The 14682-nt window shown below is 43.6% G+C and overlaps 1 protein-coding gene and 1 pseudogene across 1 annotated transcript in view; one reads left to right on the top strand and one right to left on the bottom strand.

Moving 5' to 3' along the window:
* On the bottom strand, nt 1-302 carry LOC105741428 (annotated as a pseudogene).
* Nucleotides 1-14682, top strand: part of Pdpr (pyruvate dehydrogenase phosphatase regulatory subunit) — a 36292-nt gene that overhangs the window by 4246 nt on the left and 17364 nt on the right. The window contains exons 2-7 of the mRNA XM_004625786.2: nt 3372-3505; nt 10369-10450; nt 10544-10707; nt 12096-12217; nt 12975-13092; nt 13791-13940. Of these exons, the coding sequence (XP_004625843.1) occupies nt 3372-3505; nt 10369-10450; nt 10544-10707; nt 12096-12217; nt 12975-13092; nt 13791-13940 (770 nt within the window). The remainder of the gene's footprint in view (nt 1-3371; nt 3506-10368; nt 10451-10543; nt 10708-12095; nt 12218-12974; nt 13093-13790; nt 13941-14682) is intronic.

Here is a 14682-nt window from a genome sequence, read left to right as displayed (position 1 = left end):
TTACTGATCTCTCCATTCCTTGGGGGTGACTCTGCCAACAGGGGAAAGGTTCCATTCTATTCCAATTTGTGTTGCTGTATAGGTCCATGCAGCAATACAGAATGTGACTCCACCAACTAATATAGTATTACCATATTTGTCATGGAAATCAGGTGTACGTTTCTGGTGGCTCTGCCTTGTTACCATTTGTTGAATGCTTCGCATTGGAAAACGACCTAATGCGTTTTTGGCCAAGGGAAACATCGTGGAGTTGAAGTTGAAACCGTAGTTACTGCAGCTGCCGGCTGGGTGCAAATTACTTCCAGATCCTTTTTGTGATCTTTTATTTTTCCTTCTTCATATTAACACTTTCTCTTGCTTCTTGGACCTATAAAATGAGAAACACCACTTGCAGATGGATGGTCTGTGCTGAGGAAATTTCCCATATGTTGTGCATCAAGAGATCAAGAGTAGGGTTTCATAATGCTTCCTTGATTTCCAAGATGATGATGATGATGATGATGATGATGATGATGATGATGATGATGATTTAAATGTATGTATTTGGTACAGGGTCTCCCTGTGCAGCCTAGACTTGTAGTGATCCTCCTGTTTTTAGCTCCACAGCACTGGGGTTATAGGCGAGCACCCCTACACCCGACTTCAGCGCAGGGATCGACCTGGGGATCAAGCCCTGGTCCCTGCACTTGGCTAAGCAGGTGCTTAGTCCACTGAGCTATCTTGCCGGCCTGATTTCCAAGATTATTATTTTTGGGGGCCTGCCCCTTAGCTCAGTTCTTTAAGTGGCTGCTTCCACAAAGCAGTCAGGCTCAGGTTGCTGTGGTTCGATCCCTACAACTCAAGCCAGCCAAACCTGCCCTGAAGGCATTCGGAGCAAAAAAAAAAAAAACACCCTTATTCCAAGATTACTATTTTTGTGTTGAGACAAGGTCTCCCTATAACTCAGGCCAACCTGAACTCACTACGTCATCCTGACTGCTTCAAACTTAAGTCTTCTGCCTCAGTCTCTTGAGTGCTGGATTATACATGTGTACTACCACATCTGACTCAAAGTCTTTCTCTTACTTTGTCAAATCTCTTTTTTTTTGGGGGGGGGTGTGGGTTGCAGGTTCTGGGAATTGAACTCAGGTGCTGTGCCACTGAGCTATTTCCCTGGCCCCTAAATAGTTTTTAATTTGTTTCCCCTTCAGTGCTGAGTATTAAACCCAGGCTTTTATGCATGGTAGGCACATGTTCTACCACTGTGCTACATCCCCCGCACAATATATATAAACTTTGAGACAGGATCTCATTAAGTTGCCCAGGCTGCCTTCAAACTTTCATTTCTCCTCTGGAGTAACTGGGGTTGCACTCATCTTGAAATTTTTAAAAATTGAATTATTAGTATATTCTACCCATAAAAACTATTAACTTATTTCAATGTAAATATTTCTAAATGAGAAACCCTAGGGACATTCACTTTTTGATTTAATTTGTTCATCTAATTCCTATGATGGCTCAGAATTGACCGAACAGATTCTATAAGCCTGATGTTTTAAAATAATTATACCTTGACAATGGCTTGTGAAATGTTTTCCTGCTTCCCTTTAACAATCATTGTCCCTGGGCTGGTGAGATGTCTCAGTGGTCTAAAGCATCTACTTAGAACAAGCTTGGCAAAGCACAGGGACCGCGGTTCAATCCCCCAGCACCACATGCCAGCCAGCCCCGCCCCCTGGTGGGCTGAGCAGGCCACACACACATAAATAAATAAAATTTATTTTTTAATTTTTATTTATTTGTGTGTGTGTGTGTGTGTGTGTGGCCACCTCAGCCCACCAGGGGGCGGGGCTGGCTGGCATGTGGTGCTGGGGGATTGAACCGCGGTCCCTGTGCTTTGCTGAGCTTGTTCCAAGTAGGTGCTGTAGACCACTGAGCCATCTCACCAGCCCCATAAATAAAATTTAAAAAAACAAAACAATCCTTGTCCCTCTTCTCTGTTACTACTGCTCTCCCTCTCAGGGTGGTTCCGAGTGTTATCTGCACATTAGAGTCACCTAGGGAGCTTGGAGCACATTCAAATTCCCAGAACAAACCAGAATCTGTGGCGGTAAGGCCCAGCATGAGTATGTTCAGGAGCTTCCCAAGGGACTCTTGAGAGCTACTGTCAGGGCTGACAAATGGGTACTGGCATGCCACAGCCAGGTACAGCTTTGAGCAGTGGCCATGCATTAGTCAGATGATGGAAGCATTTGCCTTTGTTTTCTTAGTACTGGACCTAGAGCCTTATGCATGCTAGCCAAGGACTCTACTCTTGACCTACATCCCCAGTGCGCCTTTTTTGGTGTAAAATTTTACAGTATTTGTCCAGGCTGGTCTCAAATTTGCTATCTTCCTATCCTATCCTCCTGTGTAGCTGGGATTACAGGATTGTGCAGCTACCCCCCAGGAAAGGAATCTTTCTTTAGGAAACTGATAATCTGACACAAGAAGCAGAATTTAAGAATAAACTCATTTGGGGGCTGGGGAGCTGGCTCAGTGGAATAAGCACTTGCCTAGCAAGCGCAGTGGCCTGAGTTCAATCCCCGTTCCACAAAAATAAATAAATAAATAAATAAACAAACAAACTCATTAAACTGCAGCAGCAGCAGCACCAACACAGTGGTCAGTTGCTGAGGGCTGAGTAATTGGAGGAAAAGACTGCTCAGCACTCACCTCCTTGCCTGACATGTAGGTGCTTTGCAGAGCTGGGTGTTTGGGCCCAAGCATTACTGGGGCTTTCTGTTCTGTTGCCTACCACAAATAAAGAACATTTTTTCAGTTTTATTTTTGGATAGAAAATACATTTATATGGTTCAGAATTGAACATATGTGAGAGTGTAGAGGGAAAAAACATCTCCCTTCCCTCCTTGATCTCTGACCACAAGTGTCCTCACCCTAGAGGCAAGTTAAGTTCCAGTCAGAATATGTAGACAGAATAAGCAGATGTCTGTGGGTTAGCATGTATATGTGTCTATGGGTATTCTTTCCCCCTGTTGTATATGTGCTCCCACAGACCCAAATCACTATTCTTTTGACTATTCCATTAATGTAGAAAGAGCTCTCCTGGTTTTGCTGTGTAGTATTCCACTGTATGCATGATCTCCAAAATTTTATCAGTCTCACCTCTGTATATTTAAGTATTTCTGTCTTTTTGTCTTTCTTCCTTCCTTCCTCTAACTTTCTCTCCCTTTCTTTTGGGTGTGGTTCTGGGGATTGAGCCCAGGCTTCATGCATGCTAAGTAAGTGAAGTGCATCCCTTGGGCCTGTTTCCATCTTCTGATATTACAGATAATACTGTAGTGAGGAACACTGAACTTGTTACCTAATAGCATTTTGCACCTGTCCTCCAGGCTGGCTGCTGGCTCTACCAGGTTCTGTGCTGGCATCCTGAGCACTGCCAGGCACTTGACCATCGAGCAGAAGATGGCAGACTACTCAAACAAACTCTACCAGCAACTAGAGCAAGAAACGGGGATCCAAACAGGTAAGCAGGTGTTTACTGCTCCACCTGGCCCAAACTCTTCAGTATTTAAGATGTCTGGGTCTGGTCTTATATCAGCTCTGCCTGTGGTTTGGTCCCTAAGACCTGGGTTTTAGTTCAGAATGCCACAAGCCAGGGTCTTGCCATGGACAGGTCACATAGGTTGCTGAACTGTCTCCAGTTTCCTTGTCTATAAAATGAGGGAATCTGGGCCAGGGTGTAGCTCAGCAGCACAGTACCTGCTTGGCAAGCACAAGGTTCTATGTTTGATTCCCAGTTCCAAAACAAAAAGAGAGAGAATCAGATCTTTTTCAGATCCTATAATTCTTTTTTTTTTCCTTGGTGCTGGGGATGGAACCAGAGCCTCCAGCTCCTATAATTCCTGGGCCACTTCCTATGTATTTTACTCATTTAAGTATAGAAAATGGCAACATTTAGTTCCTAAGCAAGGAGGAGAACTTAAGGTATTTGACAGTTAAGTCATAGTTCAACCCACTGAAGTTCCAATTACCGTTATAAAACACAGACATGTTTTTTGTTATTTATGTAGTTAGAAGGGAAAGGGCAAAGAAAATTACTATAAGCTTAATAGCACTGGAATACATAGGAACTATTTCAAGAATAGCAATGCTAATCAGTAATGTAACTCCATTTGATAGCAAAAGGAAAGAGGGTCTGCCAGAAGGCAGAGCCACGCCCCTGGCCACTTTGCCTTGCCTCCCCTCCTCCCTGCCCTCTGGAGGTGGCATCAGAGGAAGCCCTGTGGTATCACTGAATTTGGTTTGGCTTCTTCCTAAGACAAGAACTCTGGAGAAAACTTAGTAAAAGTAGTTCTGTTGGATTGTCTGAGTCTTTGGAGAAGATGCCTGCTACATCTTGGGCAGGAGGAAAATACTCCCTTTTTGGTTAGGTCTAGTTTGATAGCAACAGGGTGCTTGAATTATTATATCAAGCAGGGTTTGAGCTGGAAGCGTGCCACAGAATGGCCTTTTCTAGTGTTGCAAAGTGCCCATCCCACTGAGCAGTATCACTAGCCTAGGAAAGGCCTTTCTTTTACAGATAAAGAGACCTAAATGCAGGAATATTAAACTGATGGATCAAGCTTTCTCCTTTTCTTTCTCTTTCCTTCTTTCCTTCCTTCCTACCTTCCTACATTAATTTTTTCTTTTTCTTTTTTTGTACCAGGGATGGAACCCAGATGCACTTACTAGGCAGGCAGTTATGCCACTGAGCTATCTCCCGTGCCTTGAACTCCCTTCTGTAGCCCATGCTGGTCTTGAACTCACAATAATCCTCCTGTCTCCACCTCCTGAGTGGATTATAGGTGTGTGCCACCAGTCCCAGCACACTGATTTTTCAATTGGGTGAAAAATTGACTTTAAAAGTTATTTTATGGGTAATTTAAAAAAATTTAAACACAGGGGGCCAGAGAGATGGCTCAGTGGAATAAACACTTCCCTGGCAAGCACAAGGGCCTGAGTTCAATCCCCAGTTCCACAAAAAAAAAAATTTAAATACACCAAGTCTTTGTGATACATGCCTATAATCTAAGCACGTAGGAGGCAGAGACAGGAAGATTATGAACTCAGGTTCTGCTTAGACTGTAGTGAGACCCTGTCTCAAAAAAACCCTCAAAAATAAAAATATTAAATATATATGTTATGCTATAATAAATACATTGTAATACATGTATACTTATGTAACATTATCATCTGTGTAATATACATTGTAATGTGAACAATTCAGACATAAAAATTAGAAACTTTTTCCTTACTGAATATCCACCAAAAGACTACCATCCTGGTTGGTACTTTGTTGAACTTCTTTTTTTTTTTTTTTTTATAACAGCACTTTTTATTAATTTTATTGAGAAATAGCAATGAGACAGTTTCAAAACAGTTCACTTCTTTCTTTGTCTATCTTTCCATCTCTTTCTCTTCTCGCCCTTCCTTCATTTCCTTCCCTTCTTTGCAGTAATAGGAATTGAACCTAAGGCCCTTCGCACTGAGATGTATCTCCAGCCATTATTATTATTATTATTATTATTATTATTATTATTATTATTTATTTGGTATTTTTTGAGACAGGGTCTGGCTGTGCAGTTTAGGTTGGCCTTCAGCTTACTTTGTAGCCAAGGCTGGTCTGAACGCACAATAGTCCTCCTGCCTCAGCCTCCCAAGTGCTGGGATTACAGGTGTGTGTCATGACACCCTGCCAGCTATTCTTTCTATTTTTAAAATTTGAGACAAGGTCTTGCTAAATTGCCAAGGTTTGAGGGCCTTGCCTGATAGATAGTTCAGTTGTTTAAAATACTGCTTAGGCAAGTGCAGTCAGGTGCATAAGTCTGTGGTTCGATTCCCAACTCCAGAAGCTCCACTAGACCCGTCCTTAAGGCAGCCTGATGAAAAAAAAAAAAAAAAAATTCTTCTCAAATTTTAGACTGGGCATAGTGGTGTACACCTGTAATCCCAGCATGTGGGAGGCTATAAAGAGGAGGATCACTATGAGTCCAATCTACGCAGTGAGACCCTATAGACCCTGTAGCCCCTGCCCTCACAAAAAAAAAAAAAAAAATTGCCAAGGTTCTTCCTTGGGCGTACCCACAGTGGTGGAATTATAGTCATATGCCATCATACTTGGCTTCTTTTTTTATTTATCTTATATAGGTTTTTTTTAAAAACTAAAATGTATTAATGATGCTGTTATAGATCTCATTTTTTCTACCTAATGTTTTATGCAAAAATATAAATGCAGACTATTATAGCATTTAATTATATGTGTAAGGCTACATTAGTTCATAAAGTGGTACGTTGCACACAAGACTAGCAGGTAAGTTAAAAAAAAAAAGAGTGTCTCTGAATTACCACGGTATGATTTCTGTGACACTGTTAAATGAGGAAAAAAATAAAACAAGGAGTTAGGGTGTATTTAGTGGGGTTCAATTCCCTAGTACCACAGCCCTCACCCCATAACATGACAAGTGTCCATGGAGGATAAAGCCGAAGCTACGTAAAGAAATGACTGGCCAGGGCAAAGAAGTGTGGAGTAATGAGCCTGGAATGTCTTGGGGTGCCAGGATGTAAACAAGTGGTGGGGACATGGCAGAGGTTCAGAGGGGCTGCAGGAAGGGACTCGGTGGGCAAGTCTGGGACGATCAGAGCAAGGAAATAGGTGAGAGCAGTGGATCACCACACTTTAGGGAATCCACAAGTCCATATTGATAAAAACTACATTAGGAAGATGGCAGAACGATAACCTCTATCTTAGTAATCATTTCAAGCAAGAATTACCATTTTAAAATGCCCAGTCCTCTCTGCAGGACCATTTTTGATTGACATCATAGCAAAAGTTGTGTGCAGCCCATCAAGCTGGCTGAGGTCCTCAAATTGCTAGGCAGGACCAGCTCGCAGGGACGGCACACCCAGGTGCACGTGGGATTCATGGACAATGCTGGCTGCTCCATCATAGGCAGCATGACGGCCCGTGCATGAAAACAACAAGCTCACCTTGTTGGAGTCAGTGGGAAGCCCTGAGATTGTGCAGAACTTGGCTGCTGAGCCAAGCTGCCAGGTTTGGATTACGGCTCTGCCAAGTCCATGTTGGACTTGGAAGCTACGATGTGAAAGGAGTGCCTATACCACCAGCAGAGGCTAGGAGGAGGGTAGGAGGCAAATTCTCCCTCTGCATGCCCAAGAAGGAACCAACCCTGAGACGGACACCTGAGTTTCAGACTCCTAAACTGACATTTCCTTTGTGTTCAGCCACCCACATGGTGACACTTTTTATAGCAGTCCCAAGAAATGGCTGTAGCCTGGCCAGTACTGCTCAGTCTTCAAAACTAGAAAAGAACATGAGTGCAGCCTCCTCTGGGGTCAGCTCTGTTGGGACCATGTGTCACTGGAGTGGCTGGGGTCTCTCGTTTTATTTTTGAGCAGGTGTTTGGCTGTGCAAGCTTCACAGTGAGGAGAGATGACTTGGGAAAGCGAATGGTGGGATGGGATCTGGCCGGGTCATGGAGCAGTCATCTTGGAAAGGGGGGTCAAGATGAGGGAATGTGTAAAAGGGTTAAGGGAGAGGTATCAGAAGGTGGGGTCTGCTGGGGTGTGGCTTATAGTAGAACATATTTCTAGAATATACAGGGCTGTCATTTGATCCTTAGCATTACAAAAAATAAAATTAACCAGGCATAATGGTGTCCACCTGTAACCTCAACACTCCAGAGGCTAAGATAGGGGGAATCACCAGTTCCAAGCCAGCTTGGACTGTAGAGTGAGACCCTATCCCAATACTACAAATTTTAAAAAAAGGTTTTTTTAAACAGTGCACAATAATAAGAGCTTGCCTGGCAAGCACAAGGTCCTGAGTTCAATGCCCAGTACTGGGGAAAAAAAAAAGTGCACAATAACTGGGTGTAGTGCTGCATGCCTGTAATCACAGCACTTGAGAGGCTGAGGTAGGAGGGTTGCTGTGAGTTTGAGGCCAGCCTGGGCTACAAAGTGAGTTCAAGGCCTAGGTCTGGCTAACCTACATGGCAAGGCCCTGCCTCAAAACAGAAAACAAGCTGAGCCTGGTGGTACAGGGCTGTGAACCCACAAGTTTGAACCTAGCCCAAGCAGCTTAGTGACTTAATGAGACCCTGTCTCAAAAGTTAAAAAGGGGGAGCCGGGGAGATGGCTCAGTGGAATAAGTGCTTCCCTGGCAAGCTCAAGGGTCTGAGTTCAATCCCTGGTTCCGGAAAAAAAAAAAAAAAAGTTAAAAAGGGGGCTGGAGAATAAGTGCTTCCCTGGCAAGCACAGGGTCCTGAGTTCAATCCCTGGTACTACCAAAAAAAAAAAAAAAGTTTAAAAAGCTTAAGGAGTATACTTCAGTGCAAAGGCCCTGGGCATAGTTCCCAATATGGATGGAAGGAGGTGGGGGAGAAGGTCAACAAAGAAAAATAAATAATTGTTTCATGCTGAAGATAAAGTGAAAGGACAACTGAACATGTGCCTGATCATATGCTGGATCCTGGACTGAAGCCATAAAAAGCTGTAAAGGACATTATTAGGACAGTTAATGAAATCTAAATATGGATTGTGACTTAGATAATGTGTTGTTGAGCAATACAGTATACAGTAAGGCCCTGACTTAACACATGTTTCAAGTTGTAAAATTTCACAGATACAAACAGACCTCACATTACAAATGTGTAGATGTGATTTGTGATGTGAACAAATCATGGAAGGAACTCCTGTGTCTGCAAACATTGTCACAATTGTGCTGCTGTGTGCTCACTGTACAGTGCAGTAGTCAGAGCCCATGATGTCCAGAAGCCAGAGGAAAAGCTGTGGTGATGTGGAGGGGATTACTAGGAAGCACAAAGCAGTATACATTGTATATTTGTGTCAAGATGTGTAAGTGGACTGTTGAACTTACAACTGTGTTGAAAGTTACCCAACTTAACATTGTTGTGGAATGGAACTTGTTCATAGATCAAAGACTTAGTGTACTGTATAGATGCATAGGGAGTTGTAATTACCTCTGTCATCATTGATAGGAAGCAGAAAATACCTGCTGAATCCTTTTCTGTCATAAGGTAAAATTCAGTGTGGTTAGCACACAGGTCACAGATGGATGCCTTAGCTGAGGCTGGTAATTTACTGTTTCTAAAACCTAGGCTTGTGGGCTGGCCAGATAGCTCAGCAGACTAAAGCGCCTGCTTAGGCAGACACAGGGACTGGGGTTTGATCCCCGGCCCTGCCTGAGATGGCGAATGAGACTGGGCATGGTGGCATATGCCTATAATCCCGGGGCTTGGGAGGCTGAAGACAGGAGGCTATGAGTCTGATCTGTGTAGTGAGACCCTATAGACCCTGTACTAAATACATTAAAAAAAAAAAAAAAAATCAAAACCAGGCTTGGAGGGCTGGGGATATAGTTAAGTGGCTTACACCTAGCAAATGCAAGTTTCCAAGTTCAATCACAGGTACTACCAAAAAAATAAAAGATAAAAACCAGGCTTGCCAGAGAGATTCCTCAGTGGCATAAAGGCCTGCCTGACAAGTGCAAGGTCCTGAGTTTGATGCCCAGTAAAAAATAAATTTTTAAAAGATTATTTGGTACAGGGTCTCACTATGCAGCTTGGACTCATAGTGAACCTCCTGTCTCAGCCTCCCCAGCACTGCGATTACAGGCATGTGCCACTATGCCTGGTTTTGGTGGCTGGCATAGTATGCCTGGGGTTCTAGGGCCAGCACTACGTGAAGTACTGCGGATCGAACCCAAGTCCTTGCACTTGCCAGGCAAACATTTATATTACTGAGCTATCTTCCCAGTCCCTCAAAATAAATAAATAAACCTGGCTCTAAGATTCAGTTCCTTCAAACTGGGACCTTGTTATGTCAGTGAAGGATATCTGTATGCAGCTTTTGAGGGAAATTAAGAAATTAAGTTATCTATCCTGATTATACTTCTATCTTAAGCTATCTGATGGATTCATTTTCTTCACAAGAACTAAGACCCATTGCAGAGACTGGGCATGGTGGTACGTGCCTGTAATCCCAGCTCTTGGGAAGCTGTAAACAGCTGGATCACTGTGAGTCTGATCTAGTAGTGAGACTCTGAACACCCTGTAGACCCTTCCCTAAAATACAAAAAAAAAAAAAAAAAAAAAAAAGACCCACTGCACTTTAGGACTGTCACTGACTTAAATGTCATAGTGGTCATATCAAAACTGTAAGCAGAGAGCATGTATGTATCTGGTCCAGATTTTCACTAGAAGCCCAGAGGAAGCTGGCTCATGGCTGGGATTCACAGCAGGGCTAACCTGTAGTTGAGTGGGCCCCCCTGGACCTTGCTCTGCTCTCAGTGCTCTGCTTTTCTTCCAGGCTACGTGAGGACAGGCTCTGTCTTTCTGGCCCAAACACAAGACCGGCTCATCTCCCTGAAGCGCATCAACTCAAGGCTGAAGTATGTAAGGGCTGGATAGCCTGTCCTCACTTTATCAAAGTGACTTCTGCTAAAGGGCCCATGCATGTCATTGTCCCCTGTGTTCTGTGGCAGTGTTATAGGGATCCCTTCTGAGATCATCTCCCCCAAGAAAGTGGCCGAACTGCACCCTTTCCTCAACATGCACGACCTGGTGGGGGCCATGCACGTTCCTGAGGATGCGGTGGTGTCCTCCGCCGATGTGGCCCTGGCCCTGGCAAGTGCCGCTTCCCAGAATGGTGAGCAGGCCTTTGCATTTTCCTAACATGGGTTTGGAAGGAAGAGGTCATTTAAGAAAGTTGGCAGTGGGGCTGGTGAGATGGCTCAGTGGGCTAAATCACCTACTTAGAACAAGCTAAGCTAAGCAAAACACAGGGACCACGGTTCAATCCCCCAGCACCACATGCCAGACAGCCCCGCCCCCTGGTGGGCTGAGCTGGCCACACACACAAAATGAATGAATGAATAAATAAATAAATAATTTAAAAAAAAATTAAAAAAAAAAAAGTTGGCAGTACACAGAAGTTGAAGAAAATATCTTCATTGGGGTATTCAAATTCCTGCTTTTGAACACTGGTTCTCACTTTTTTTTTTTTTTTTTTTAATTTTAATGTATTTAGTACAGGGTCTACAGGGTCTCACTGCACAGATCAGACTCATAGTGATCCTCCTGTTTTTAGCCTCCCAAATGCTGGGATTACCAGCATGCACCACCATGCCCAGTCTCATTAGCTGTCTCAGCGCACCCTGGGGGTGGGGTTGACATGGCTCAATTTTTAAATATAGTATCTGTTAATGAGCATTTTTCCTTTGGCCACACTTTTTAAGAACTGCTTTTCATGCTAATTAATGCATCTCAGATTTAAGGGAATTCCCTATCTCCTAATTTGGAGATGCTTCAAGGTTAAAACATACCTGGAGGCTGGGTAGATAGCTTGGCAGTCTAAGCGCCTGCCTGGCAGGCTCAAGAATCCAGGTTCAATCCCTGGTACTGCATGCTGTGCCAGCCCCAGAGCCCCAGGTGTGTAGTGCTGGCCACTGAAACCAGGCATGGTGGTGCATGTGCTGGGGAGGATGAGACAGGAGGATCACTTTGAGTCCAAGCTGTGTAGCGAGACCCTCTACCAAATAAATAAATAAAATAAAATAAAACATAGCTGGAAATTGTGCCTCAGAGTTGGAATGAATGAAGAGAAACTTATTAGTGACCAGGGGGTTGCATATTTTGGATAAACTGATTCATGATGTAAACAGGTTAGGTGTAAAAACCTGTTTGAGGGCCAGGGAGATGGCTCAGTGGAATAACCACTTCCCTGGCAAGTGCAGGGGCCTGAGTTCAATCCCTGGTCCTGCCAAAAAAAAAAAAACAAACAAACAAACCTGTTTGAACTTCCTTCCTCTGTTCTGTATTTGAGAACACCCAGAATTTACTCTGTATTCAAGTGTGTTCTTCTATTTTCAGTCTTGGCCAACACATGGTTATACCACATCAGAACCTAATACCTGGGGGTTCTGTTTTTGAAATTAAAACAGTAACCTACTTCAGTGTTTCTCTGGGGAGAGTGCGCTGTGGATGTCTTTGTTCTGGTCAGCCCATGATGTACCAGCTCTCTTTACCTTGGCACAGGTGTTCAGATTTATGACCGAACAAGTGTTCTTCATGTAATGGTCAAAAAAGGCCAAGTGACTGGTGTGGAGACAGATAAAGGACAGATTGAGTGCCGGTATTTTGTCAACTGCGCTGGTCAGGTAGGTTAACAGCAATGCTGGGTTGTTTCTTTTTCTATTTAACTTGGATTCTTTTGGTGTAGAGATTTTTTCTCCTGCCCCTCCTCGTCTCCCTCTCCTTCCCCTCCCCTTCCCTTCTCTCTCCTCTCACCACTCCTGACCTTCTGAATCTTTCTTTGGTTTTATAGTTTATTCTAAACCTTGCAGATAATGTACTAGGCTATTTTATTGTGTCAGTATCACATGTTCAGTTTCCAGTATACTAAACTGCTTCAATTTCTGGGGCAGACTGGTCCCTTTCCTCCACTCTGTAGTCTTAAGGTGACCTAGAATATAGTTTTTGCTATCTGAAGTTCTAATGCTCTAATTGAGAGCAGGTCATTTTATTTATTTATTTATTTATTTATTTATTTATTTATTTATTTATTTATTTGGCGGAACCAGGGATTGAACTCAGGCCCTTGCGCTGGCCAGGGAAGCGCTTATTCCACTGAGCCATCTCCCCAGCCGGGTCATTTATTAAAAGGGTCTCCTTTGAATGGCTTGTCAGTCTGTCATCCTTCAATTAAAGTCATTTTCAGGGTTTGAAGAATATAGTGGTGCTCTCCATCCAAATATTTGAACTAAGTAAAGCAGGCTGAATCTTGGTTTCTCACACTGCCACTGTAGCAAGAGCACACAGAAGCCACTTGAAGTTAATCTCTTTTTCAAGAGGCTGAACTCGTTCATTTGTGTTTCTGTTCCTCTTCCCACCCCCAATCAATCTGTCCATTTGTAGTGGGCATACGAGCTGGGTCTGTCCAACGAGGAGCCGGTTAGTATCCCGTTACATGCCTGCGAACACTTCTACCTTCTGACTCGCCCCTTGGAGACCCCTCTGCAGAACAACACACCAAGTGAGGACTTGTACTTTTTACAATCTATCTCCTTTTAGTATCCTGTCCTCTGAAAAGGAAGACTTTCCACTAAGGACAGATTGTGCCTAAGAGTCTTTTCTGGAGCATGTTACAGGGAGGTGAACCCAGTTCTAACATTTGATAACACTATGAAAGGATGGCACACACAGGCATGCCACTAAGCAGTTTTTGCTTTTGCTTGTTGCCAGCTTAATTTTACTTCCAAACAAGTCATTGAGATTATTTGGGATGTAACTTTGGGTTTTTAATTGGAATGCTATCAGGTGTAGTAATGTTGGTGGTAAATCATAAACTTGGGCATTTGAGTGGCTCCCAGTGCTGAGGAAAAGGCTGTGATGTCATGTGAAAGGTCTCTGCAGTCCCACTGCCCATGAGACTCGCTTGGCACAGTGGCAGTCCTGTGGTTCAAGAGGGAGGGCTTGGTAAAACGCCTAGTTCCCTGTAAGGGCAGGGGCAGTCGGAGAACCCACGTCCTCTGTACATCTGCGTGGGACGATCCTCCCTGGACCTCCAGAGGTGTGCGCCAGCTAACAGATGCCTGTGTGGTTTGGATGCCATTTCATTAGGAAAGCTTTTGGGGGTGTTATATTTTGTTTCTGAACATTTAGAAAGCTGGTTGCCACTAAATCCTTGTTTTTCTCTTGTGCCCCTATTCCCTTGTCCTTTCTTACTCTCAGCTATCGTGGACCCTGATGGAAGAATTTATATTCGGAACTGGCAGGGTGGCATCTTGTCTGGGGGCTTTGAGAAGAACCCGAAACCTATTTTTACTGAGGGCAAGAACCAGCTGGAAATTCAAAATCTACAGGAAGACTGGGATCATTTTGGTATGTGGAGTACATTGTAACAGGAGGTCAGCTGGGCATGGTGAGTTCAAGGCCAACCTGAATTGTATAGTAATAACCTGTCTCAACAAAAATAAGTGAATTTTTTTTTTTTTTTAAATGCCTTGTGGGGCCAGGGAGATGACTCAGTGGAATAAGTACTTCCTTGGCAAGCACAAGGGTCTGAGTTCAAGCGCAAGGGTCTGAGTTCAATCCCCAGTTCCTCCAAACAAAAAAAAAAGCCTTGTATTTGTTAAGGTTTTATGTTTTTCAAAGCATTTTCAAGGTTTTTTTTTTTTTTTTTTTTTTTCTTTTTTGAGACAAGGTTTCACTATGCAATTGAGGCTGGCCTTGAGCTCACTTCCATAGCCCAGGCTGGCCTTGTGGTCCTCCTGCTTCAGCCTCCTGGTGCCTCCATGCCCAGCTTTCTGTTTTATACTGGAGATTTGAATTGAAGGCCTTTACACTGAGCTACATTCTCATCTGTTCGTTCATTTAAGTCATTTATGTGAGACAGCATGTAGGTAAATTGCCCAGGTGGGGCTTCAACTTGGGATTCCCCCGCCTCACCCTTCCACAGTGCTAGGATTATGGGTATATCACTATACCTGGCTGAAAACACTTTTCATTAAAGCTCTTTAGGTGCCATGTAAGAACCTTCCCATTCCTGCTGAGTCCTTTGAGAGTACTGTTTCTACCCCATGTAGTATTTGCAACCCTATACTGCCTTTTTTTTTTTTTTTAA

This window comes from Octodon degus, unplaced genomic scaffold (genome assembly GCF_000260255.1).
Source record: "Octodon degus isolate 3935 unplaced genomic scaffold, OctDeg1.0 scaffold00011, whole genome shotgun sequence".
Lineage (NCBI taxonomy): Eukaryota > Metazoa > Chordata > Mammalia > Rodentia > Octodontidae > Octodon > Octodon degus.
The sequence above is the reverse complement of the archived record's forward strand: the minus strand, read 5'-3'. Positions and strand labels throughout refer to the sequence as shown.